General features: G+C 40.1%; 1 protein-coding gene across 2 annotated transcripts in view; it reads right to left on the bottom strand.

Moving 5' to 3' along the window:
• Positions 1-1,374: 1,374 nt before the first annotated feature.
• LOC146315195 (striatin-like) overlaps positions 1,375-26,870 on the bottom strand; it is a 38,928-nt gene continuing 13,432 nt past the window's right edge. Inside the window, exons 2-17 of one of the 2 annotated variants that reach the window (XM_084735335.1) lie at positions 23,986-24,089; positions 19,575-19,648; positions 15,287-15,365; positions 13,597-13,767; positions 12,732-12,867; positions 12,469-12,631; positions 10,331-10,441; positions 8,163-8,306; positions 7,924-8,060; positions 6,694-6,869; positions 5,837-5,884; positions 5,624-5,745; positions 5,362-5,529; positions 5,123-5,263; positions 3,606-3,794; positions 1,375-3,034 (exon numbers count right to left, since the gene is read on the bottom strand). In XM_084735335.1, the coding sequence (XP_084591461.1) occupies positions 2,865-3,034; positions 3,606-3,794; positions 5,123-5,263; positions 5,362-5,529; positions 5,624-5,745; positions 5,837-5,884; positions 6,694-6,869; positions 7,924-8,060; positions 8,163-8,306; positions 10,331-10,441; positions 12,469-12,631; positions 12,732-12,867; positions 13,597-13,767; positions 15,287-15,365; positions 19,575-19,648; positions 23,986-24,089 (2,133 nt within the window). In that variant the 3' untranslated portion in view covers positions 1,375-2,864. The remainder of the gene's footprint in view (positions 3,035-3,605; positions 3,795-5,122; positions 5,264-5,361; positions 5,530-5,623; positions 5,746-5,836; positions 5,885-6,693; positions 6,870-7,923; positions 8,061-8,162; positions 8,307-10,330; positions 10,442-12,468; positions 12,632-12,731; positions 12,868-13,596; positions 13,768-15,286; positions 15,366-19,574; positions 19,649-23,985; positions 24,090-26,870) is intronic. The other variant, XM_084735336.1, reaches the window with a different exon arrangement.

The raw sequence follows: 26,870 nt of genomic DNA on the forward strand, positions 1-26,870 counted from the left end.
GATAACGGAGTGGCGGGTGAAAATGAGGCTCATGTGCAACCAGCAACAGGCGGACGTGAAAGGCAGATCAACGACGTGGAAGCGAGGAAAGAGGAGCTCGTGTATCTTCAGAGTGATGGTAGATCATAAAATTTGCTTCTCTGGAATGAAAGCATCATCTCATCACTCTTTGTTTTCTAATAGTGTGGTTGCTTCTAACATTGCAGGCATTTCTCAGTTTTGTTGAAAGAGTATTTATGATTTTCTCCCTGTTATGTCCTATTTGTACATATGCATATTAAAAGCCTTTCGCTAATAATGTTCAGATAATTGATCAATATTTTTTTTTTTTTTTTTTTGCAATTTTTAATAAAATAAAGAAAATGAAGAGAATTAAGGCAGATTTCTCCTGAGTCTTTTGTTGAAACAGTTGCTGTAATTTGTGTCAAAATTGCACTTCGATCCTTAACTCTTATCTGATTGGTCAATTCAAAGGTCTGTGATTCATGAAGAGCAGGCCGTAACAATGAGCACGGATCTGATCATAGACTCTGAAGGAGCAATAAAATAATTATTTCAATAAAACAATGTTAAACTGATGTTTTGAGGAGGCATGGTGGTGCAGTGGTTATCACAGTCGCCTCACAGCGAGTGTTTTATTTTTAGTTAGTAGCCTTGTAATAAGCAGGATAATGAACAGTAAGTGGGTTATAATTGCAAAAGAAAAACAAGATAAATAGCATATTATAACAAGAAAAGTTTCTTGTTATAATATGCATGAAAATATCTTGATGTAACAAACTATGACGTTACACCGATCCATGTTTTTCCTTTTTTTGGTGTAGAAGCAATAAGCTGCTGCAAGAACTTGCCTGAAAATAATCAAATTTTTAATATTTCTTCAGTATCAAAATGATCCAGTGATAGTTGTCCGTACGTCCACAGGGACACTGCAAACAGGAACTACTAATAGCCAATTCGGCATAACTTTCATGGTGCCAATTTGCCAAAATGTAAACAATTCTAGAAAAACAAAACAAAACAAAACTCAAGCTCAAGTTGTCGCCCATAGAGTAATTTACTGAATCTAAAAAATATATATATATGATTTTTTGGCCTTCTTGTAAATTCAGCAAGTGTGACACATGAATGACACATTATGTCTTTCTTTGTTCTTTTGTTCAAGCGAACCGCTGTTTAAAAACAAAAACACATTTTTATACAGTGCGAGGAAATAAAACAGCTTCACGAATTCTTAATCAGCTTTGCCTTCTTGTAAATTCAGCATTAAGTGCAAAACATTAAGTTTTTTCTATACTTGTAAAAACACATTGTAATTTCTGTAAAATGCAAACATCTTTCACGTCTGTCAAATGACCAACATCGGAGCCCAGCAAAGATTTTACAGCAGGTTTTATTTTGAACATACTTTCATATACAAACCAGTGACTGAGAAAATGGCTCATTTGAAGCTGTACTCTACATGTACAACATCTTGATTGATTTGTTTAGTTTTTTTTTCTTACCCCAGATCACAGTTTACAGTAAACTGGAATTTGCAGGACATTTGTCTTCCCTCAGTGTTGGATGATTAACTTATTTCAAACAGCCCTACAGTACTGCACTAATTTCCTGCTAAACACTGGACTACTGTAAATATCTGGACATGATACATCACATTGTAGTCGTTGAGCATGTCCACACAACTGGGGAAAACTACATACAGTACAAGCCATTCAATTCAAACAAGAGCAAACTGGCCAAAATCAATTAGTTACTCCTAAAATGGACATCTAGGACCAAGTTTGAATTGCAATTATATAACCAAGATGGTTTACTTTGGACACTTATGTTTGTAATCTTACTTCTGAAGTGTACAATAACTTGAATCTAACGGACAGGCATTATATTAATGGTCTGTATCACTCTACCAGCTTTGCCCTGAAATGCACAAAATTGATTCCCCAACCACACTTATCAAAAAGGAGCACTCAAACTCACGCTGCACAGTAAATTTTAAGACTGAATATATATTTTTGTTTATTATAAGCATTTGTAATTTTACATCCAATGTTAAAATCGACAATATTGTGACAACCAGCTCCGTTTCTCCGCCGTCCCCACCCTCCCCCTCCCTGTTCCCCAAAAACAAGCTTGTTAAAATAACATTTTTCAAGACCTTTTTAAAGCAAAGGCACATTTGTCAATACGTGTTTTTAAAAAGGAAAAATAAAGGCAGGCCAGCAAGCAGAGTCAGTCTGGGAAGCAGAGAAGAAGAAGAAGAAGAAGAAGAAGTGAGAGGCTTCCGCGACAGCTCCAGCGAGCCTTCAGTACCCCGACGTTTCTGGAACAACACAACACAAAACCTGACTTGGAGTAAAGGGCCCGGACCTGTTTTTTTTTTTTTGTTTTGTTTTTTTGTTTTCGTTGTCTGAGCAGGAAGGTCGAGGGCCAGAGGAGGTTTGGGATGAGCGTGAAGTCACAGGGGCAGAAGACCGGCTTGAAACCTCATTTCTCCACTCCACACTCTTTAACACTTGTCCTGAGCCTCCTAGCTACGGAGGTTGAGTTTGAGTCAGTCTGGAGGGGTGGGGGTGAGGGGGGGAGGGCGCTGTGGCCCGTCACACCCAGGCCTGCCTGGATGGTAGATGGGCGACTGGAGAGCAGTTCTCCTCCGGACTGCCCTCCCTGCCGACCCTTTCTATGGAGAGCCCGTTTGAGGCTAGCGGCTACATAGTCTACCAGTCCGACATGAAACCAGTGGGCTGTGAGAGGCGGGACTGGACCCCTGCCTGAAGGTCCTTCCCCTCCCGGGTCTCTATTGGTCCCTGATGACGGGAGGCTGAGTCAGAGAGCGGGGCTGCAGGGAGAGACGCAGTTCCGCGTCATACAAACACTTTGGCGAGAGCGTCCGCCCCGGCGCTGGCGATGTAGCATTTAGACGGATGAAACGCCACATCGTGGATCGACTCCTCAAACTTCTTTCTGTGGGCCGTGAACTCCTGGATGCAGGTTTTACTCTCCAGGTTCCACAGGCGGATCGAGCAGTCGTGACCTGCAGAGGAGACGAAGAGTTACAGCGGTGACTCAGCAAATGATTTCTATAAGTAACTGTGAGCATGAACCAGTTTCTCCTAAAACATGGATTTGACACTTGAGACTTACAGGGATAGTTCAGATTATTTTAAGTGGAGTTGCATGAGGTCCACAGTCAGTTTATTACCTACAGTAGATGGTGGTTTGCACGCCCCCAGTTTGGAGAAGAAGAGAGGAGAACCAGCACGGAAGCTAAGCAATAAACTGCTGTGGACGGGGTCAGCTACAAAAGGTATTTTAGCCACAAATATCACTCTCTTCAAGCCATACCATAGGTAATAGACTGAAAAATGATTAGTACCTCATACAACCCAACATTAAATAATGCAAAGTATGCCTTTAAAGGAGTAATGTGTAAAATACGGCCACCTGACAGCGTCATTGTTGAGAAAGATTTTCACATATCCACTGACACCTTTACTGTCACTGCCAGAAAGGGTCTGAGGCAAACTATCAATGAGCTCATGTATAAAGGAGAAGTTCTGCAGACGTCCTGTAGCAGAAGGAGACGGTGGTTCAGAGGTACTTACTGCCTGACATGAGATAAAGTCCATTAGGATCTACTGCTAAGCTCGTGACAGCATCCAGATGAGCCACCATGGAGTGAATCAGCTTCCCGCTGTTGTTGTCAAAGAACTTGATGTGTCGGTCCTCCTGCGCGGTGATGGTGATGGGGAGAGTCGGGTGGCTCAGGACCTTGTTGATCTGACAGGGAGTGCCTGATTAAAAACAGACGCCACACAGCAGGAGAGGGACGTTAGGTCGACAGTCAATGTGAATGAAAACGCTTCTGATCTGTGAAAATATTAGACTTTCTGGGTAGATGTTTTGAATGTTCACAAGTATTGTTGGTAAAAAAAAACACTGGACATGATTTTATTATAATATTATGATACGCACCATTAGCCTTAAACAGAGTGTAGATATGTATCATCTGAATTAAAGACTTTAATGCCACAGTTTAATTAAAGTTAAGGCTATTTTTAAATAAAGCTAAACATCAAATGTGAAATTGAAGGCATACTCTTATGAATAAATACATATATTGTCAGTTCATAATTTTAAGTGAGGCAAAATGACATACAAATACTTTTATTTTACTTTTATTTTATTATTGAAAAATACATATTTGTCTTAAATGATATTAATCATAAGAGTCTGACTGATTATTTTTGATTGATTAATTAAGAGTTTTTAAATAAAAAATGTCAAAAGTTTCTGATTTTAGCTTCTTAAATGTGACCATTTCCTGGTTTCCTTAGTCCTTTGGTCCACAATAAACTGAATATCTTCTGGTTGTGGACAAAACAAGACATTTCTTGGTCTATAGGAAGCACCGTTTGACCATTTTCTGACATTTTAACAGAGCAAACAACTAATTGATTAAGAAAATAATCAAGACATTAATCGATCATTAGTTGCAGCCCTGATATCAGAGCAGAGTTTGAATTTCTATGCTCAAAGTCTCTGATATCACCAAAGATTAAATGTACAGGCGTTTTGCACTTGAATTTGAGACAGTTTCAGCTTTCAATAAATAAATATTTAAGACATTTTAAGAGATTCTAACTGGCAGCAAATTTGGAATTTGTAAATAAAATCACAACACGGAAGTAATGATGGGTGAGAACATGTTTCCAACAGCTGCCACTAGATGTCACTCAAGAGCCATATTTTCACTCAGCACTTCACTGACTGTATAAAGCTGCCTTCAACATGTGCTGAACTTCATTGTGTTTTATTATTATCAGACGGGAAATTAGTGGAGAGTCAGTTTCTTTTATTTATTCATATATTTTTTGTATCATTAATATTGCCATCTTGTTGTTGGGGCTGTCTAATTTACTGTGGTTCTTATACTTTATATACGTTTGTATTTATCAGGCATTTTGTATGGAGGGTGGGTCTGTTTACAACTGTTTATTGTTAATTGAGTGGTTGCATCTTGCTTTACTGTGATCTCGTGGGTTTGGAGAAAATAAAAGAAAAATAAATTATTGGAGAGTTTTACTGCTCGGATGTCTAAACGCTGCGTTTCAGTTCCTACCTGGCTTCAAATTGGACTCCAGACTGAGGACCAGCTGACGGGTCTCCATGTTAAAGAGGCCAATCTGCCCGTTTGTGAAGGACGTGACCAGGTGGGCCGGTTCACTGCACACCAGGTCTACTGAGGAGGGAACTCCCAGCTCTTTTACACAGAAAGACAGATACATTTATGTTAATTTATTCACTTAAAGCAAAGATTTAGTAAGAAGAAAAGTCATGACAGAAGCTTGAAGTCAGTACTTTTGTCTTCGTTGAATACTGCGAGGGCGGGGGAGGTGGTGTTGGCGTCCCACAGTCTCACGGTCCCGTCTGCAGAGCAGGAGAGGAGGCGCTGGTGTGCGCTGCTGTACACCAAACCCCAGACGGAGTCGGTGTGTCCGCACAACGCTCCGCGCAGCATTGATGGGTCTGCAGACAGAAAAACACGAGACAACACGAGTCAGTTACCTTCACCTGATTTGATATTCTTCAAGATTCAGAAGAAATGCACGGCGTTGGTTACCGTAGGAGTCGTAGGGGTCGATGTTGGGGTTGGGGGTGTTCCAGCACTGTATAGTCCCGTCGACCCCTCCGCTGAAACACTGCTCTCCTGTACTGCTCATCACCACGCTCAGAACAGCCCCCCTGTGGTTCAAATAATCACAAATGATCAAGACTTCTTGTCTATTAAACCAACGCTGACACAGAAAAATATTTTTTTATCTGTTTATTTTACCTGTGGGCCCTGAAAGTGTAGATCGGTTCCACATCTAAAGACGCACTCCTGTGGACAAACAATGTGTATTAATGTAGCGTACAAAACCAAATAACAGTGCCAACTTAACCTGATCAATGGTAGACAATACTCTCTTTCAGATCATATGATCGTATCTCAAATTAATCTTCAGGTTCCCAGCTTATAGATGATGTATAACACTTTTAAGTGGAATATACTGTGAACCTGCTATTTCTCCCAAAGATCTCCTGTCCCCCCCTGAACAAAAATTGGTCTACAGTAAGTAGAGAAGGAGAGGAAGAGGTTAACGTGTGTTGACGATTAGGTAAAAAGCTATAAATGGATGTACAATTTGCTGCTATACCAGCGATCTATTAGTTATCGTCTTATTCACAATAGCCTCGACTCTAAGATGATTTCAGCCTCTAAAAATAAACACATCACATTACTACAGCCTGCATGTGGGCTGCAGAGTTGTGACGTGACATAATGAGTCTTGTGGAGCAGAGTGTTGTCAGTTCTTTGTCACATGGGGACAGTTTCCTGTAGCTGAATCGTGTGACAGTGCAGCAACAAAGACAGACACTCCTCCTTATGGGACCGTAATCAGCAGCAGAGCTTTTCTGTGTGACGATGCTCAGTCTGCTGCCTCTGATGCACAGCGACTGAACCAAACACACTGCTGTCTGAGTATTAGAGACTCTAATGACCAGATAATGGAGGAATGGACAGCTAATCCATACAAAAAGTGAATTTAAAGCTGCTCATTTTGCTCCTTTTGGCTGAGAAACGTAAGAATCAATGACATATTTCTTTGGGTTGTACTGGAAAAGCATTGTGGAGGGAGACGTTCTTACTTTTTGGCAGGAGCGGTCTTCTGCAGGTTCCACATCTTGAGCGTGTGGTCCTCCGAGGCAGTGACGAGGACGGGCTCCACAGGGTGAAAGGCCAGAGCTCGAATCCCATCAAAATGGCTGCGCAGAGTGAATTTGGGGTTCCATGTTTTTCTCATGGCGTCCTTGTTGTTGCCAATCTGAGGAGAAGACATCCAATCAGAACATTTACTTAATAATCAGCAGTCCTACAATGAGCTGCTGTTGAAGCAGCTTTGTAGAATTAAATTACCTTAATAACTAAAAAATAGAGTGTTCTCTTTTTTTAAAAAATGTTTATACTCCATTTATCAATTTATAGTCCTTTACAGTATTTACATCTCTGAGGTATCAAACAACTTTGTAACAGCTACTGTATATCCCCTCCTCCCTATAATCACAGCAAATAATAATCATAACAAAGGAAGAACAATAATATCAACAGTAATAGTGAATAAGAAATCTGAATAATGGAAAAGAAAGGAAAATAAAAAAAAGGGAATAATTAAATAAGAAAATATAAGACAGCATAAAATATGCATTGAAATAAAATAGAATATGTTTGGCTCAGAGAATATCTTAATATTAAAGTCTAATATTTATTTTCTGTATCTGCTTCCATTTCACATCAGTTTAGTTCAATTCCCTCTCCTCTGATTTATTTTCTCCCTTATTGTCTTTTTGTTTCTGTTATTTTGGGGTGCAGTCGGGCTACTCTAAATAACATTTTTTTGTGATGAAAAATAACTTTTTATGATTCTTTTTAATTCCATTTTTAAAAAATTTATGCCAATTCTACGTATGTCTTATGAACACTCACTTACCCACTTTTTCTTTAAAATCCTGCCATCACACTAAAATCAGCCAAGCTTAGAAAAGCATGTTACAACCTTAAGCTGCAATGATTAATCGATTATTAGTCTCTTATTAAACTAATCGCCAACTATTTTGATTGAGTGATAAATTGTTTTGAGTAATTTTCTAAGACAACATCCTATATTTCCCAGTATCACAGTTTCAAAGCAGCATCTATAAAAATAGCTGTTTAAGACACAAAAGGCAAGTTTTCAGCGTGTGATGTGACTGTAAATCTCCTGCAGATTAGAGGAAGAAGGTGGGCTCTGTTTGGCTCCAATGATAACACAAACAGAGACAGTTCTCCCCAGAGAAACAGTCCCCTGGCTCTTAAAATCTGCTCTGCCTCCTAATACTCACATCATATGCCAGACTGTCGGCCTCGTTGGCCACGGTGAGTCCAGCAAGCTCCCCAAGGCCCAGCTCGCTCTCCATGGCATCGTCTGTGCCCATAATGAACGACTTTCCCGAGGTGGGAGGGAAAGTCATCGCCTCGACTGCGAGAAATAACAAATGAATTAATAAAAATACAACCTCTCCAGTCTGACAAAGACATAACAAGTCATTGGTGAAATCTACAGGTGATTCTGCTCGAGCACCTTCATCTGTTCGGTTCGCATCGTGCTCGTTGAACCGGACCGCGTTGGGCCGGGACTGAGGTGTGGATGGAGGCTGCATGTGGGACAAGTCCTCTGCATCTCTCAGGTTTGCCAGCATGTCCTGCAGCTTGGACCGGTTTGGCCCTGTTTAACGAGTCAGGTCAAAGGTGTTACCAAACAGACAAACAGGGATGGAGAATGGAGGGGAAGGAAAAGAGGCAAAAAAAAAAAGAAAAGAAAATGTTTTATTAAACAAAAGTGTGAGTACAAGCTGAAAAAGAGAACACAGGATGAATGTGGAAGGAAAGCAGCACTGAAAGTGAAGATAATAAATGAATAAGTGATGCAAAAGAAGAGAAAATGAAGGGAAGTCAGCACCAGAGTCTTTGTTAGATGAAGTGAAGAGATAGAAAAGGTGTTGAGGCACGTTCATCTTTAAGTGTGGCTGTGTGAAGGCAGAATCTTTTACTCATTCATTATGTAGGCTTTTTTTTGATTATGAGCGTTAATACGTGTAGGTCCTTACACTGCTTCCTAACACACAGCAACCAAGCGAACTCAAGCGTAATAAGGTTGGAAAATGTCCAAATTGTCCAGCGCAGTGGCACTGCTTGTGATTCGTCCCTCTGCAGGTGAGTCAGTTAAAGGTCCAGTGTGTAAAATGTACAAGGATTTGTTGGCAGAATACAGCAGACATTCAATATAATATTGATAAATATGTTTTCATTTCACATTATTACATAAAATGCATGCATTTTTGTTTCTTGTCTTTAACATTTGTCTCTTCTGTAATGTTGTAAATGCTACTGTGACGCAAAAAAAAATTAATATCATCATCATTAGTGTATAACCACCGGAAAAGAAGAATTATCGAGTTTCACAGCTACAATAGTTTCTCCTACACGCTCAGCAGGCAAGTTGGTTGCAGAAGTTGCAGACTGCAACTTCAGCACTAAATGCCACTAAATCCTGCACACTATTTATTTGTTTTGAGGATACTCCTTCAAAAAGGATGCTGGGGATCATATCTATCTGTTGATTTTGACCGAAGAAAATAGGCTAGAGGTGAAGCAAGTGCACAAAACAAGTATTTGACTCTGCAGATTAGGACATTGTCACTGGAGGAAACTGAAACAATGTGATGTTTGTTCACTCGTTCACATTGCTTCCAGTTAGGAAGAGGTGCTGGAGTAAAATCTCAACCCTGCTGCAGAGAAATACAGTATACCAAAGGTACAATTGCAAGAAAAAAAAATCCCTAACAGAAAGAAATCCCTGACAGATCTCCTGCTGATCCTCTCCACACACCCACAGAAGTGATAACGTACCGATGCGGCGTGAAGAGCAAAAATAGAAAGCCAAGTGTAAAAAGTGATGATGCAATCAAACGAAGGAGAAAGTGAGAAGAACTGAGTTACTGAACTCATGATTCAGTAAAAAAAACAAAACAAAAAAAAGAAAAACAGCAGCGATGTAGAGTTTTGGCCCCATAAATGTAAAATCTAAGAGCTCTCAGCCTCTGAATGATGTTTCATCTGAAGTGGGCTGTTATTCTGAGAGCAGTAGTATTCAGCTGAGTCACTTCACTGAAAAAGCCCTTAATTGCCACCAATTTACAACTGCAGCAAAATGACTTATTACTGTTGTATTAACATGGCTGACAGATGAGGACGAAGATAATTATGATATTATGACTGGAGAAGATACTGATGTAGGACAACGATGACTGTGGAGACTAACGCTGGCCCAGATGGGACATGGACAGATGACTAACTGTCACATTAATGTCTGACAAATTAGACAAGATGATGATGTGAATATAAATTAAAACATTAAAACAAGACAGAAACACATGCATCAAGCATTACAGTTTGAAAATAAAAGTGATCAATTTTGCATGTTCGTGTTTTACTAGAAGACAGAGGAGACATTCGGTATGAAATGACAGACAAAAGGACAGAGCAATGCCAAGTAAACGGCATAATAAAGGAGCAGCTAAAGAAGGAGATGAGAGAAAACAGCCAAGATGTTTCTGTTTTTGATTTGAGGCGTTTTTTTTGGCTGAACTCAGGAAAGTCAGGCTCTACAAAGAAAGGAGGAAGAGGTGGAGGAGGAGGAGGAGGAGGAAGAGGAGGAGGAGGGAGGCAGCAACGCCTGACAGGACTTACTCTTCACCCCCTTTTTCCCCTTGCGCTCCTTTTTGTACTGCTCCTTGAGTTTGGTTATCAGGCCCGGGTCCACGTCCCAGGCCTCAGAAATGGGACCTTGCTCGTCCTTCTCTACACAGGGGGAACAAAACCAGACCGAGAGGCTGTTGAGGAACTGCCCTGGTCGAGGTGCAGAGACCTCTCTCAGACCCGTACTCTCCTGGAGGTTTGTCGAGTCTCCAGGAGAGTAGGAGGCCTGTAGGAGCTGAGATGAGCATCTTTTCTTTAAGCAGGTCACTACCACCTCAGTGAAATTAGACTCGCTGTAATTGGGAGCAGGATTCATCTTGTTTAATATTTTTAGGATTTCTATTGGAAGAAGTGGGAGGGAAGTTAATGCCATGTGGGGAGTTATTTCATTTGAACTCTGAGTCATAACCAATCTAATCATAAAACCTTCACTGTGAAATCAAATTATTGTATGACTCAAACCCACGTTCAAATACAAAGAAACACCTCAGCATGACATCAAGCCCATTTTTTTCTGCCTTTTTTCATGGTCTTAAGGACCAGAGAGACTCAAAGGGAATCGGGTTGAATTGACGACACACAGGAGTGGAAGAGACATTGTGGTCACAGGCTGGCTATGGGAACACACAGTGGAAAAGATCACAAACTATGGGTTAAACAGAGAAACTCCAAACATCATGATTTATGACCACAGCATGATATGTGAATGACGAGTACTCCATGAACAGTCATCAAACTATGAGAAGAAGTCAAATTTAGAAAAACAGGCAAATTATAGGATTACAGCATAAAATAATTAGCGATATTATCAGTTCTTCTGAAACTTGCTTATTACTGTGCAAGAGAAAACAAACATTTTGATACTGGTGGTACTATAACTGTATCTGTGGTGTCTAGATAGGAGGGATGTCACAAGAACTAGGGATGTGTGTGATTAGTCGACTATATGACTAAACATTGCTCCTCTCACTATTCAGCACTGGAAATACTAGTTGATAAAACTATTTATTAATATTTTATTAATCTACAACACCAGCTAACTGTTGCCTCCAAGATATATACATCTATCTAAGATAACGCTGCGACGCTGTGATCCTGCTCGGTCTGAAAAGATAAAACATTTGAGTGAGTTGTTGTCACACTTTGAAGAATAATGCGCAATATTCAGAATGCAACAGTCTAAAGTTTCAGCAGCATTTAAATTTCTACTGTGTGTTTTCTTACCTGTACACAAGTCAGATAGTTCAAATTGAAGTTTCCAGTTAACTGACAGGGAAATTTGTTGCAAGGAACATCCCTGATGAAAACATATTCTGAAAAAGTGACAGAACTTGTTTTTGTTTGTTTTTTTAACAGTACCATTGATCCAATTATTCAGGACCTGTCAGGTGCAGAATATACACCTACACACTCTAAAGTGTTCTAGTCTGTTCTGGTAATGCCAGTGGAAGCAGGAAAAAACGCCAACCAGCACAGAAGAACAGCAAGTTGTTGTTCTGGTAGGCGGTGTTGTCAACAGCATTATGAAGGTGGTGATAAATGCAGCTGCGACAGCTCCGCCTCAACTCATAGAAAGGAAAAACAGTAAAAATAGTCATGCATGGAGATACTTTGCATCCGAGGCGGATCATCGGGGTTTAATAATAAATTTGGAAAAACCGGTATGCAAACAGTGCTATCGAACTTTTCACATGAAAGGAGAAAATACTTCCAACTTAGAGAAGCAGTTCAGAGAGTTTCGCTTCATGTCAACGTTTCATTAACAGCTTATCCAAAGTGTTTTCCTTCTTATCCTTCCTGAAATACACATTAACATTATTTTTGTTTGGGAGAGCTGGCATTACTGTGTAGCCAAACATGTTCCACGTTTGCAATGTCTAAACCTAATGGCTTGCATGTTTAAGATATTGTAATGTGACCACAGCTCGTAGCAGTAGGCTACCATCCTAACATTCTGCTTCATCATTCATCAAAATATGTATATGGGATTTATTATTTTGTTTTTTTCCATGGTATAAAGACTCATGGAATCTCACTGTTACTGGTATTGACAGTTACATTTCTGGTGTTGTGACATCCCCACTAGATCATTCAACCCCTGCTCTGTTCTCCACTGATCCATGACTCACCCCAGTCTGTGCCGTCCCCGTTGCCTCTGGACTCCGGCGAGGTGTCCATCTCGTCTGGACTGGACAGGAAGTCAAAGCCCTTCAGTGCCTCCTCTGTGTCAGGGTCCTCACTGGTGTCCATACTGGCCGGCGACAATGACGATGAGGGCTTCTTCCTCAGGATCTGGGTGGGGAAAGGGAATATTAAGGTTATTAACAGTACGGGGACAACTTATATTTAACTTAGTGTGAGTGCAGAAGGTGAAGGCGGACTGTTTTCTCACCGTCCTGGATTCCACATTAGTCCTGTCCCTCCCCTCGCTGTCCTCCTCCTCATCTTCATCACTGAACTCAGCTGCTGCATTCTCAATGAACTTGAAGGCCTCGAGTACGGCGCTCGTCTCAGAGAGCTCAGCTTTCCTGTTTAGGAACAATGATGCATTAACACACAGTTGCACTAACAACGATCACTACAACGCTTACATTCTCAAGTTGTGTGTAGGAGTTGTGTCTGCACACAGCACAGTATGCATCAATTAAAAAAGAAAAAAAAAGTATATAGTATCTGTATAGTACAGTAGCATGAAGGAACTACAACTTTCATTTTGTTATTAAACCCTGTGTTGTATGCTGATGTTAAATTACATTGATATCTTGTGCTGATTCACTCTAAAGTGCAACGGGCTTGTAGTAAATGTTGGTTTGTTTCCCTTTAAGGGCACTTTACACTGTGTGATTTTCGGCTGTCCCAGACACAAGTAGACTAATCAATCGTCGGATCAATCAGGCGATTATCTGGCATTTTGAGGTAATTGGAATTGGCTGATGCCTGTGCTCATAAGGCAGAAGACAAAAATCGTCTGCAGACAAAATCACTGTTATCACGATAAGTAAAATTCGAAACAGTAACACCGATCATCAGGAATGAGTACGACACAGTGATGATGTGTTCTGTCATCTTTCATCTTTCATCGTAGCACATCAGTTTCAGATTGACTTTCACTGCACAATGTGACATGCCTCATAACTGATACTTACTTCTTAGACAAATTGAAACCAAGACACCCCCTCCTGCACACTGTTACAATGAACCTGTTATTGTTTGTTGTTATCTCTCAGTCTATAGTAGCACTGGAGGAGAACACTTACCCTCTGGTGCCCATGCCCTTTGCTGATGTGTCCGTCCCATTGACCAAAGGCTCAGTACCGGTCCGTTCACCCGCCTTCCCGCCTCCGTCCCCGGCTAGTCCTAGCAGCGCTCGGACCCGCTGGGACTTAACATCCAAGATGGTGTCTGTGTAGCCCACCTCCTGCAGGTACCTGGAACAAGGTAAATGAACTTAAGCCTGGTTGCATTTGGTTAACAGTGAATTTAACCTGTTCAACTCCACATGGACGTCCACGGCCAACATTACTCTCTTTCAGAGCCTGTAGTGCCTTCTTGAAAAGCCAAAAGTTTTCGATACACAATAGCAGCAGGGTTTTTTCTGCTGTGTTCCTCAAAGTCTTGGTGTCTTAATGTGGAATTCTGGAAGGACTTTTGGTCATTTTCTCTCAACACTTCAGTCATAATGTTCTAAGCTCTTCTACAATCTAAACTTTCTAAATTTAAATGGCCACCTAAAAACACAATGATTATTACAGGTTTATGACTAGCGAAACTTGACAGGTTCCCAGCCCACCTGTTAACCTCCCATCTCCCCCCAAAACTGGTCTATGGTGGGGCTGAAATAAGTTAAATGTGTGTTAAACATAGTTTATGTTCTTCTTAAAGACCACACTCTCTTTTTTATTTGCTTATATTTTGTTGCTTGTGTTATGATTTTATCAAGTTGATTTATATATACACACATTCGTATTTAAGTCTGTAGTTTTACTCATCACTCCTGTGTTTTTATTTGTTTCCTGCCCGAGTTTCACTTTGTAATCTCTTTGTAAAGCAGTTTGGTAACAGTCTGTTGTTTTTACACATCCTCTATAAATAAACTTGACTATTATGAGAGGAACACAAACCTATGTGTAGTGTAGTATGGAGGAAGTTTGGATAAGAGGATGCAGAGACAGTGTAAATAAGGCTTTTATGCATCAAAGACTCATTTAATGAAGTGTTCCGTATAAATACGAGCGACAATAAGTTAATTTACAACAAAGACTTCAATATGATGAGAGATGAGAAGGAGTCGAGTACTTGTTACTGTCAAAAGTGACAGGTCCTCTGGCAGTTGTCTAGTTGACGGTATCAGCTCTGCGAGGCAAGAAGAGCTACTCATCAAATATTACACCCACCCTGTAGGGATGCAGAAGGAGCTCGAGCAGTTTGAGCACGGGCGACTGACTGAAAGGGAGGGGGTGTCTTAGCACATTATTGATCTGTCCCTTGACACAGAGTCAGGAATAAATTGGCTCCCTCGTCAGTCAGCATGTTGAGGCAGATGATGCGTGAGGCCGCCTGATGGCGTCTGGGATAAAGGCCGCAGCCCGATTTATTTACACAGAATATCTGGAGAGAGGGACGATATGATAACCAAACTTTCCCGAGCCAGCTGGGTACACCAGAGAAAAAACAAAGCAAACCACAGAGCAGGTAATGACTGCTGCTGCCCATGTGAGGGAGCTCTTCCCCTCGCTTTTTTGGTGCCCTAGCACTTCTAGCACAGTCATACACTTCACAAAAGCTCTTAAGTCTGACACAAGTGGCTAAATACTAAAATACTAGAGCAGAGAAAGTCAACCCGTGGCCAGTCAACATCCTGGTACTTTAGCACAGTTAATTTTAGCGCAGTGATTTTGCTTTCTGGGTTGAAGGCTGTCACAGAAGGATTAAATCATGTGCACTTACTGTCTGAGGAGCTGACGGCCTTGTTTCCAGGACAGCTGATTGTTGAGCGATCCAGACGACTCGTTCTCGTTGGCCTCATCTGGAGGAGAAGAGAAGAACACAAATTAGGCCTCCACAAACAGCACGGCCTCTGACATTATTTCCACTCTGTAAACACGACCAGAACATTCCTGCATCACAGCATCCTGGCAACTACATGCATCCGGCACATAGCTGCTTTCAGTAAGTCAACACGGGGTCACTACATTCACTCTTTAAACAAGAGTGAAACAACAACAACTTTTTAATCACTTTAGTTTGATTGTCGTTAAGTTCACAACTAATAAAGTTTGCTGTGTTATCTGCTTATTATAGCATCAACTGAACTGCATCTCAACTGAATCCATTTTTCCCATTTTCTGTTAACCACATCTTTCATTCTGAGAGAATACGTCATAAGGGGTCAACAATAAGGCTTGCCCAATTGCCCTGGGCAGATAAAATGCCATATAAATCTGGCAACTCACTTGCCCAACCAGGCCAGTGATAAAAAAAAATTGATAATCAATGAATCATTAAAGCAATTTTTCATGCAAAATGGCAGATAACGCTTCTTTCAACCTTTCAAATATGGAGCAAACATTTTTCACAGTTTTCTGGTATTTTTTAGTCATTGCAGCCCTGGATTAAATAAAATAATAACTTTAAGTCTTTGTTATTATTTGATTATCTCTAATAACTTTGCACAGGGGCAGGTACAGGTATCCTGGACAGGACGTGACTTAAGGGTTTATTTCAACCAAACCAGAGCTGTTGATCATTGGAACAGTTGAAAGAAAAACCAAAACGTTTCGGGTGAGTTTTATTTAGTATCTGTCTAGTCTTAATGAAGCTAATGATGATGTTTTGTAAGGAGTCTGGTTCAGTTTGGCCAGAGCAAATAATTAGATTTTTTCTGGTTAAACAAACATTTAAACAGACATTTAGGATTACAATCCGAGCCTGTCAGTGGTAATAATAAGCACAAGTGTCACCTGCCCCGTGTGCTCTGGTGTTATCACCTATTACTGTATCTGCTTCCGGCAGAGTTAGCTTTGTGGTTTGTGGTGATTTAGAGACTTAGTTTGTAAAGTTTACAGCTTGTCATTCTGTTTCATTGCTCTGAGCACAATGACAGCTAAAAAGCAAGAGATGAAACTTCTTTACCAACTAACTCTCTCACCAGTTAAACACCAGCGCAGAATGCTCTTTGATAAGGGCGTCAGCTAATACAAAAATAAATTTAGGATTCCCTTTAATTCCTCATCGAAATGTTTTCCCTGTTCATTTTTGTGACTGCTGTTGTTTTATCCTGTAACTGTATTGCACGCAGACTGAGGGGTCTCCAAATTAAGTCAAATCTTCAGGGGGACGACCTGTGTCGGTGTTAATACTCAAACCCTGTCACCTTTTACGGTATTTCATGGTTGGATTTGGACCAGAATTATTATCCTCAACATCCTCACCTCAATCCAAATATTTACATCCCAGTAGGTGATTGTTGCCTTCTTAAAACTGTGTACACAACAACCCCAGCAGTAGAAACAGAGATTTAAAATCCATTAGCGACAGCTTGTTCTATGATGCTAAAACAAGACATTTGGTATTTAATGATGCATTCTGACACCTTCAAAATGGCTGGTCTCTGCTCCAACCACATCTCATGACATAATAGAAAGAGCAGTGGTGTGTGTGTGTGTGTGTGTGTGTGTGTGTGTGTGTGTGTGTACCCACAGCATCCAGAACAACACACACTCTCTATGGGTCAAACAAAACAAACAATGATGAGATTCAAAGCTCACTTTGATATTCAACTACGTCAGCACTCCATTCGCGAGTCAGCTGGGAATTTGGTATGGAGCAGAGAGACGTGTTAATAAGATTTAGATGGGGCAAGTGTGTGTGTGTGTGTTGAAGGGGTTGATTTGGCGGGGCAGACAGACGAGGGTGCCTCAAAAAGTGGGTCATGCCTAATTCAGGAGGGTGAGGAGCGGGCAGGTGCGCCACCATACGAGCAACACCTCCCAACCCTTGTGTCTCCCCCTCTTCCATCCCCTCCACCTAACACCTCTCCCCTTCACCTCCCCTCCCCTCATTCATCAACACTTCAAGGGCTCGGCTGCTTTGAACGGCCCTCATGAATAGAGATGAGGAGAGGGGAGAGGAAATGTCGCAATCTGACTTAATGATGGCAGAGGATTTGAACATGAGAGGCCAATTAAACTACAAAAATATGACAGAAACAGGTAGTGCACCAATACAGGAGTAATAACACTGTAAAACAAAAGGTGAGAGGTGAAATAGTTTCAGCTTCATTTATGGAGGCTGTGTGCAAGCAGAGAGTTTAGCTTTTATTATTCCAAATTTTTAACGTTTGATCAAGAGCACTGTGCTCAAAATCTCACTAAGTTGATAAAACAACTGGAGACACACTAATAATTTACTTCCTGGCGACACACAAAAACTCTTTGTGGACAGAGAGGGGTGTTTATAATTTAAGTGACAAATTTAATTTGAAACAACATCTTAAAGGTATGTGAGGTGATTTTGTGGAACGGACTGGAGTAAATAAAAAAAATCAAACAAATTACATATATCAGACAGATGAAAAAGATGCACAAGGAAAGTATTTTAGCGAGGCACAGAAATGAGGAAGGGGAATATAACACACTTTTAGGGTGATATTGTTATAGTTGGATTTTTTTTCTCTTTTCACATTCTTTATTATGAAATATTGTTGATTAAGTATAAAGAGGACAAACAGTCATGTAATTGTGAGGATGGATGCAGAGGAGGAGAGTGGATTTCTGAAACTGATTGACTTGTATTGTATTAGTACAGAATAGGGGGGAGGACTAGACAAACATGTTGCTCCTTCCTACCCCTTTTTGGACATGAAATGCTAATTTATGTCATCATTTATAGTTTTTTACCCCTATACATACATTTTTTAAATATTTGAAATAAATAAAAAATCAAATCTAACCACAACATCCATTTAGCTTTCCTGGAGCTTTCTAATCAAATCACACAAACGTCATCTGCAGGTGTAGCCGTCATTGCATTGTAGATGCTCAAATTTCCAATATTTGTAAGCTCTTAAGGATTTCATTTGTAGTGCTCACAGCGTTAAAAAAAATTACATTCACGTCTGAAACCAGGAATTACTTTCATTACAAATAAGTAGATTTAGTAAGTAGATTAATCGGACTTTATATTGTCAGAAGATGGTGAAAAACAATTTCCCACAGTCCAAACTGATGTCCTTAAACTGCCAAAAGCCCAAAGAGATGAGGTCTGCACAACATGAGGTAAATCTGAATCACAAATTTGAGACTTGCTTTACTTTGACTAAACTTACTTTTAACTCACAGTGTTTTAAATTAAGCTGAAAAGCTGTATTGTCCACCTTTGTAATTGCAGATGGAAATTTGGCATCAGCTTGAAAAATTAAGTCAGACAAAAATATAAAGTTAAGCATCACAGTGAAAACACTGAGCAACAAATCAATATTGGATATTAACTTTACACTGTTCAAGTTACAAATCATCACAAAAAGCCCCTATGTTACCGAGATTGTATTACATGACTTGTACAGTCATTTATCACTTGCAATATCAGTGGGAGAAAAGTGCCCTGACCTCGCTCTGTGTGTGTGTGTGTGTGTGTGTGTGTGTGTGTGTGTGTGTGTGTGTGTGTGTGTGTGTGTGTGTGTGTGTGTACAGAGGAGCTGTCCCAACACAGAAAGAGAGGGGAGCTTCCTGGTAATAAACTGCACCAAAACATTAAAAAATAGCAATAAAAGAACTGAACTTCAGAGCTTATCGATACTACAGTTCAGTTTAATGGCGGGTTTTGTTGCCTGAGTCACATGTCATGGCAGGCTTCATATTGGGCGTCTCAGCTTTATTGAGTTTCTTCATAAGAAATAAAACTGAAATAATAATTATTCCAGACTTTTCTTTCTTACATGTACCATCATGAATCCTATCAATCTATATTATATTTATAAAGCGCCTTGGTCACATTTATGGTTCACTGACTCTTTAAGTAGCTCAGTACTTGTTCAGTACATCCGCAAGAACAATAGCAACTCTTTCAGAATTCAAGAAAGGACACTGAGAAGAAAGCTATCGAGGCAAACAAGATTCAACATGAGTGCGGCCTTCACATGCGTACCAGTCCCGTCACTTGAGGTATGTGAACTCAACAATCACAGTGATTTAGTATGAAGAGGTGGAGTTGGCTGTTTGAGCCACCGTAGACTTACCAGAGTCGTAGCTCGGAGGCTTCATGTCACCTTGATTTAACTCCGTCCCATATTTTAACTTGTGGTACTTTGCTCTGGAAGTGAAAAGAGAGAGAAAGAGGAAAAAAAAGAGAAGGCAGACAGGGCTGATCAAAAAGGTCTGAAAAGAAGCTATTTAAAAAACTCATTATGCGTGGCATCTGCATAAGCTTTGAAAGTCGTCCCAACAGCAACTTGCTCTACTTCCCACAAACATGTTCGCTTGTTAGACAGATTCACGTCTATGTGCGGCTGTCAGGTAGTGTGGAGGAAATTATTATCACAAGATTACAAGGAATATGTTTTAAATAGCAATATGTATCATGGTAAAACTAACAATTATTTTTGTTATTGTTTGATTACTTTGGTCTAGTCAGAAAACAGTGACAACGCTGATCATAATTTCTCTGTTCAAAGATGTTGTTCTGTCTGATTTTCAGATGAGATGTTAAATTTACAGATCACAGGAGATTTAAAAAACAGCAAATATTCCCATTTCAGTAGTTTGAACCAGTGAATATTTGCCTTTTTTAAATAAATTACTTACACAACTAATGTTCTTTTGATGGAATGATCAATTAATCAACAAAACCTTTCAATAGTTTTCAGAAATGTGTGCAGAATCCCATTTATGAAGCAACAAACTCAGGACTGAACACAAACTTTTAAAAGTGGTTGCCACTGAAGGCAACCAGAGGCCAAGAAGTGATTGCCAATTTCTTAAAATGGTTGACACTTAGAATTGACAGTTACAAATGTTGTGCCTTTTACTTAACCAATAGCTGAAAACATGAACAACTGATTCATCATTAATATTTAATAAGATAAAAAATGCAAATTTTTTCCCTAATTTTCTTTTTTCTCATTTTCTGCCAATTACTGTCACTTCAAGACTATCAATTAATTATCAATTAATTCATGTTTAATCAGTTAAATTCTTAAGGGCAAGTAAATGATCAATAATTAATCATAAACATTGTGATACCAGAACTGCGACACATGAGCAGAAAAGGTCACTGAAACTGCCACATTTCAAGAAGAGCAATAAAGACTGAACTTAAGTAAAGTCCTGAATGAGGACTTTGATAATTTTTTAATAGCTTCGGTACTTTTGATACAATGAAATGTAAGTATTGCATTGTTTTTAAATACATAGTATTGAAAAAGTATATTAGATTCTTTGAGAATTTGGACAACATTATTGCTAACTATTACTGCTGAGCCCTGAACGAATTTCATCACTGTTCTCACATGTAAAACAAAAATGTGAATTCAAATGTGAGTCCACTGAAAAATGATTCATATTGCATTAAAAAATTGCTATAAAACGGCTTACAAGACACAGAAAATAGCGATGTATAGCTTTCATCTGTTTCTGCCCTTGCAGAACTGAGAGGCATTTTCTTCAATTGACTGCACACACACATCCATATAAGAGGTTAAGAGTCAATACAAGGAGCGCTCTCACTCCCCTTAGTTCACACAGCCAGCCCCCCCCCCCCCCCCCCCCCCACCACTACTCCGCCTGTGAAACAACCCCCATCCAAATCAAATTCATTTTAAATTGGGTACATCCTACATTCAGAAAGCCATTTCTAATATTGCTTTCAGATACCCTCGGAGACATGACCTGTTGCTTAGCAACCGGGGAAAGTGATAGTAATCCTGGGTTAAGTGTTGCTCCTGAGGCAGAGTCTACAGCGATCTCACTGGAGAAAAGTAGATAAATATACACTACAAACAGCCAGAGGATGATTCCATGCTTAGCGAACTTAATGATGATGTTCCTCACTCAGCAGCACAGGTAGGCAAAATGTCTGTAACCTCTGAGCTGACTGGAGGGATGACCTAACTAACCCATTCTGACACCTGTCTAACTCAGTTGTGTTCAGGCTCTCATTAGTCTAGACAGTCTCCCACCTCACGAATCAAATTAAGATACCTGCAGCCAGTCCATTCATTTGCTTCTCATCCTGGTTTACATCTTTCTATTCGTAACCTTCACTTATCCACGGAGGACTTTGCCGCATTTCACAACTGCTTTTCTTTGCATTCATAGAATTCCCATCATTCCCAGCTTATAGTCGTCACAACCAGTGTCTTCGACTGTCGACCACAGAGCGGTTTTGTTGTTCCTCTGTGGTTATACTGCTGAGGGAGGAGACGGTGACCGGATTGCCAGCAGCTGCACGCTGACAGCATTACATCACACCTGCATGGGAGCGGTCAAAATGTGATGTGTGATTAATTTGATTAATGTTAGAAGGGTAATTCTGGCTTATTACAACTTAAGTCTGACGGGGCAAGAAACACAAGCTGTCAGACAGGTTGTAAACAGGAAAACCACTTCATTCAGAGGTAAAACTGACAGGGAAAAGCACCTTGAATGTCAATGATAATCCCTCATTACACAGGAAAATGTACTAAGGTACCTGCGGTAGGTGTAGTGGTGAAAATTGGACAAGGCTGTCAGTCCGTACCCTGTGATGGATGTTTATAACAAACAGTTTGGGTAAAAATTTAACCTCTTGGTTTAAAAATGGTCTGATTGTCTGACTGCTTGTATTTCTTGCTCAGTTTTCAGTAATTACATTGTTGGGATAAAACAATTATCAATTAACCAATAAACCATGATAAGATTCCTGACAATTAGCATTATTGGTACAATTTTTAATTATCGTGATGACTGTGTTTGATTCCTGAGCTTTGATAACTCATGCTAAACACAGTCCAGCATCAACTAAAGTTAGCAACGGTCTCCTGGACACAGCAGCAACAAACATTACAAAGGACATGATGCCATTTCAAAGCATTCAGAGGTTTTCAAAATAGAAGTTGATGAAAGTATTCAAGTGTGTGAATCAGTACTTTTTGAACATTTTTAGTAGACTGTAACAATGGTAATTGCAACAGTGATAGTGATTTTGGTCACTACAATTGCTGTGAAAATCAGCAGAAGAACTTTAAGATGAAAGGGAAAATTTTTTATAAGAACAAAAACTGCTGTAAAAATCCGGTTTATTATTTAATCAAATACATTTTTGCAAGTTGTCTTTTTTTTTGTTAGTATAAAAATAAATGTCATGTCATATCTATTTGTCGTGTGCTATTGTACCTTGAGTTTTTGGAATTGTTACATCTCTACTGAGCTGACCCTGACCTATACTGATAGAAACACTTCTCATAAATTTTCAGTTCTGTATAGTTATTCTTAATGATGGCCACCAGGTTGGATTCTCCTGAAATCAAGCATGTGTTTACATTCTCCCAGGCAAAGTTACAGTGAGTGGTTTGTCAGCCAGGTAAAAGGAAGAAGGCAGGGGGGGATTTATATTTAGATCATTTTATTTTTGGTGTTATATTTTGTGGTTAGGGTGGTGGAAACAGTATAGCCTTGTAGTAGCTTTAGCAGAGATGTGCTGAAGTCACACATGTATCTCTGTTCCAGAGTGCAGCCATGCGTCAAGGTGGAAGGGAAATGCAAAATGTATCACCGCTGCTACCACAAGGACCTTGTGTGTGACAGTGACGGGCTAATGTACATGAGCATGAAAACAATGCAATTCTTCAGGTTTACTAGAGAAAAAAAAACAAAAAATGCTGCGGCGGTGAGCTCATCTTAGCCAGAGAGAGAATTCCTCTCTCGTTCTTTACATCCCGTCCTAGTGAGGACGGTGCAGAGTCATCACCATCCGACAGCAAACAAAGCCTTCATGCCAACACATGCTCGTGTCCAGAGACATCACACCAGCTGGACTCGGGGGAATCTCTCTGGCACTCACACTCCCTCACTGCTTCTGCTGACACCAGCTGAGACATCGGACTGGTACATGTAGAATATAAACAAGAGGAAGCTGGGAAGTCTTTTAAAAGGCATAATATGTGACATTTATCCCCCCAAAAACCAATACACAGATCCCTTTCAGTCATCACTTAGATGAGACGTGTGTAGTGGTGCTGTATCTGCAGAGCTCCTACTCTCTGCCGGTATTTCTCATTATTTTCCTGTGCACGGGACGATTTACCAACCCAAAGCGTCTGTATTTGACATCCCGAGAATGAGACACAACAACCACCTATCTTGCTGGCGCATTTACAAACAGCTTGGACAAATCCTAGTGGTTCTACTTTTAATAATCCTTTTTACACATTCTCAGATGTGCAGAGATCTGCACTCTGGTGGTGCTCGCTCTGTGCAGGTGCAGCAGACGCTGATCTGTTGGCCAGTGCGAATGTCACGCCGCCATGTTCTCCTTTTCCGTATCTCTCCAAGGCAGGTATTTATTTTTAGGGGCGTACAAGACATGGAAACACTGCAGTTGCTGCAGACTAGCTGAGGTATTTGTGTGTGTTGTGGGTGGGCTGAAGCAGCAGTGGGAGGTAAGGCACTCACCTCTCTTGCTTCAGCGCGTACTCCAGCATTTTGATCCTCCTCACAAGGTCTTTCTTCAAGTTCTCCTGGCCTTTCCTCTCCCCCTGTAGGAAGGCGATTTGGGCCTGAAAACACAAAAATAGGATTGTCAGGTCACATTTTACAAGAATGAAGAGATTTACAGTAGTTGCTTTTATAAATAGTCTCTGTTTCCGGTGTTTTGGCATATTAGAAATGAGCTAACTAACAACAAAGACTTAACTTCAAAGACAACATCTGAGAACAACTACTTCTGACAGGACTGAAATAGGACGATGTCAAATCAATATGCGTGGCATGATGGGAAATAAAGAGCCAATCTGTACTATTCTATTTTAATCTAACCTATTCACTCTCCCACACACAACCCCCCTCGTCTCCCCCCTCCTCTAAAATCCCTTCCCTCTGCACACCACTGTCTCTCTTCAGTAACAGGCAGCAGCTGTTGACGCACTCAGTCTGAGTCAGCATTACATTACATTGCTGGGTACCACACACACACACACATACACACACACATGCATCCGTGTGTGTGCACATGCTCACTTGTAACGAGAGTGGCAGAGGCTAGCTGACAGTGAGGCATGCAGTCCGGTCCACGAGCAGCAGCAGATAAATCTAACAGGGCAGATCACACACTGAGCAAAGCTGAATCAATCTTACAGCAGGATCAGACACTGTTTGATTGTAATCTTCACAATATATTCCCATCACAAGTATTCTGCTTTATGAAGGGTAAAAAAAAAAAAAGCTAAAAAGGACTACTTTATTGCTGGTGAGATTCTCTGGCAATTCAATTCAAATTATTACTGTCACAATTTGATTCAGAATCAATACTAGATTCAAAACGATTCTTGATTAAATAAAAGGAAAGTGAAACCCTGTATTTTGACTCCACTCCCCTGTTTGCCAAACCGCTGACTCACAATCTCAGAGCTGCAAATGAAACATAACTGACAGTTTACTACAGAGCAGGGATACAATGATTAGTTGATTCATCGATTAGTTGTCAACTATTGAATCAACAACTTTTTTTTTAATGGATGAACAGTTTTGAGGGATTTTTCTTTAAAGTAAAAATGTCCAAATTCTATGATTTCAGCTTCTCAGATGTGATGTTTTGTGGTCTTAATTCAATTACCAAATATGCAATTTCTGCTATTTGGCATTACTACTATGAATGTGTCTAAATTCTGGTTATATGTGGTTGGTGTTCAAGAACAATCACCTAATAATTAATAGGCTGGTTATGAATTATTTATTTTCATACATTTCTATGTTGCACAAAAGAAAAACAAACTTTGTTCTCCTTAAAGCTCAGTGTATGTTGCATCCTTATGACATTACTTTCTTTCTACAGTACAAATAGTCTGAGCAGCATAAAAAAAAAAAAAAATGCAATAGAATCTGTCCACACAGTCCATCCAGTATTTCAGGGGTTATAGCGAGGTGAACACTGCTAAATGACTGTAGAGGCTGCTGAAGTCTTTACAGGCTCTGCTGTTTACAGAAAGAAGGATAAGCACAATGTTGTTTCCACTTCAGCACTTCATCACGATTACACTCTCCTTCAGAGTCCATCTCTGTTGTTGAGTATCACCAGCAAGACAACGAGAATAAGAGGTGCATTTAAGTGCTACTGTGTAGTTAGGAGAAGATGGCAGATTCATTTGAGTGCAATACTTTCGATTAACACGAACGGCAAACAAAATCTGAGACACAGAGGTGCAGCAGCCGGGTGGCAAACAAGGATGAAGAAAAGCACCACGAGCCAGGCTGCTCCTGTCTAACTCGAAAAAGCAACTTCCAGTCTTCTCTTGGGAATGACTCAAATTCCAAACATATTAAAGGGGATGGATATTGACTCGATTGCCTGCATTTCACTCTGCATGCAGAGGATGGTGCGAGTTTGAGTGGGCTGGATCACAGTTTCACACGGAGAGCAAGTAGTGCTGCTGCTGCCTGCAACAATGAGTCATGACAGCACTTCAATCTGCCTCGTATTAATAACAGCATTTCTTAGCATCCACAGTTCTCCGCAGAGGAACTCATAACAACCTGCCCGCTGGAGCTCCAGTGCCCTCAGGATTTAGGGTTCTCAGTTTGACAGAGTAAACAGCACAGAGTTTAGCTGGCAACAGTCGCATGCTAACAGTCTGATGCCAACAATTGATGCTCTTGAAAGGTGGGTCAGCACAGCACATAAATCATTCTACCTATTACATCTAAAGAGTCTCCGATTCCTTATTAACCCTGTTTGATCCTTCTTCCCTCAGCTGGATCTATACTAATGCATTCAGGATTGACAACAATGTTAACAGCGCTTAGTATGCATCTGACTTTCCACATCCTTGAGCCAGTATCACTGAGCACTAAAACCAGGAAGACAAAGCAAGAAAGAAAGGCAGAGATGTTCCAATACAATTTTTCCCTTTCTGATACTGATTATGATACCTGAACGTTGTGTACTGGTCGATGCTGAGTACCAATCTGATATCAGCAGGGCTCAGCAATGAGGCTTGCCCACTTGCCTGAGACAAGTAAAATGGGCATGTAAATATGGCAACTCACTTGCCTGACCAGGAAACTGATAAAAAAAAATAAACATATATATAAATATGTTGATAATCAATTAATTTATTATATTAATGCAAAATGTTGTTTTCAGCCTCTCAAATATGGAGATTTCCAGCTTTTTTTCATTGATCAACATATTAAACTGAATATCTTTTGGTTTTAGATGGACAAAACAAGACATTTAAAACATTTCAAACCAAATCAGGAAATAAATGTACTGTATATACATATTTCAATAACAGTGTCTGTATTAGCAGATCAGTAACAGAGATTATGAACAATATATACAG

This window comes from Lutjanus erythropterus, chromosome 14 (assembly GCF_056507025.1).
Source record: "Lutjanus erythropterus isolate fLutEry1 chromosome 14, fLutEry1.hap2, whole genome shotgun sequence".
NCBI lineage: Eukaryota > Metazoa > Chordata > Actinopteri > Lutjaniformes > Lutjanidae > Lutjanus > Lutjanus erythropterus.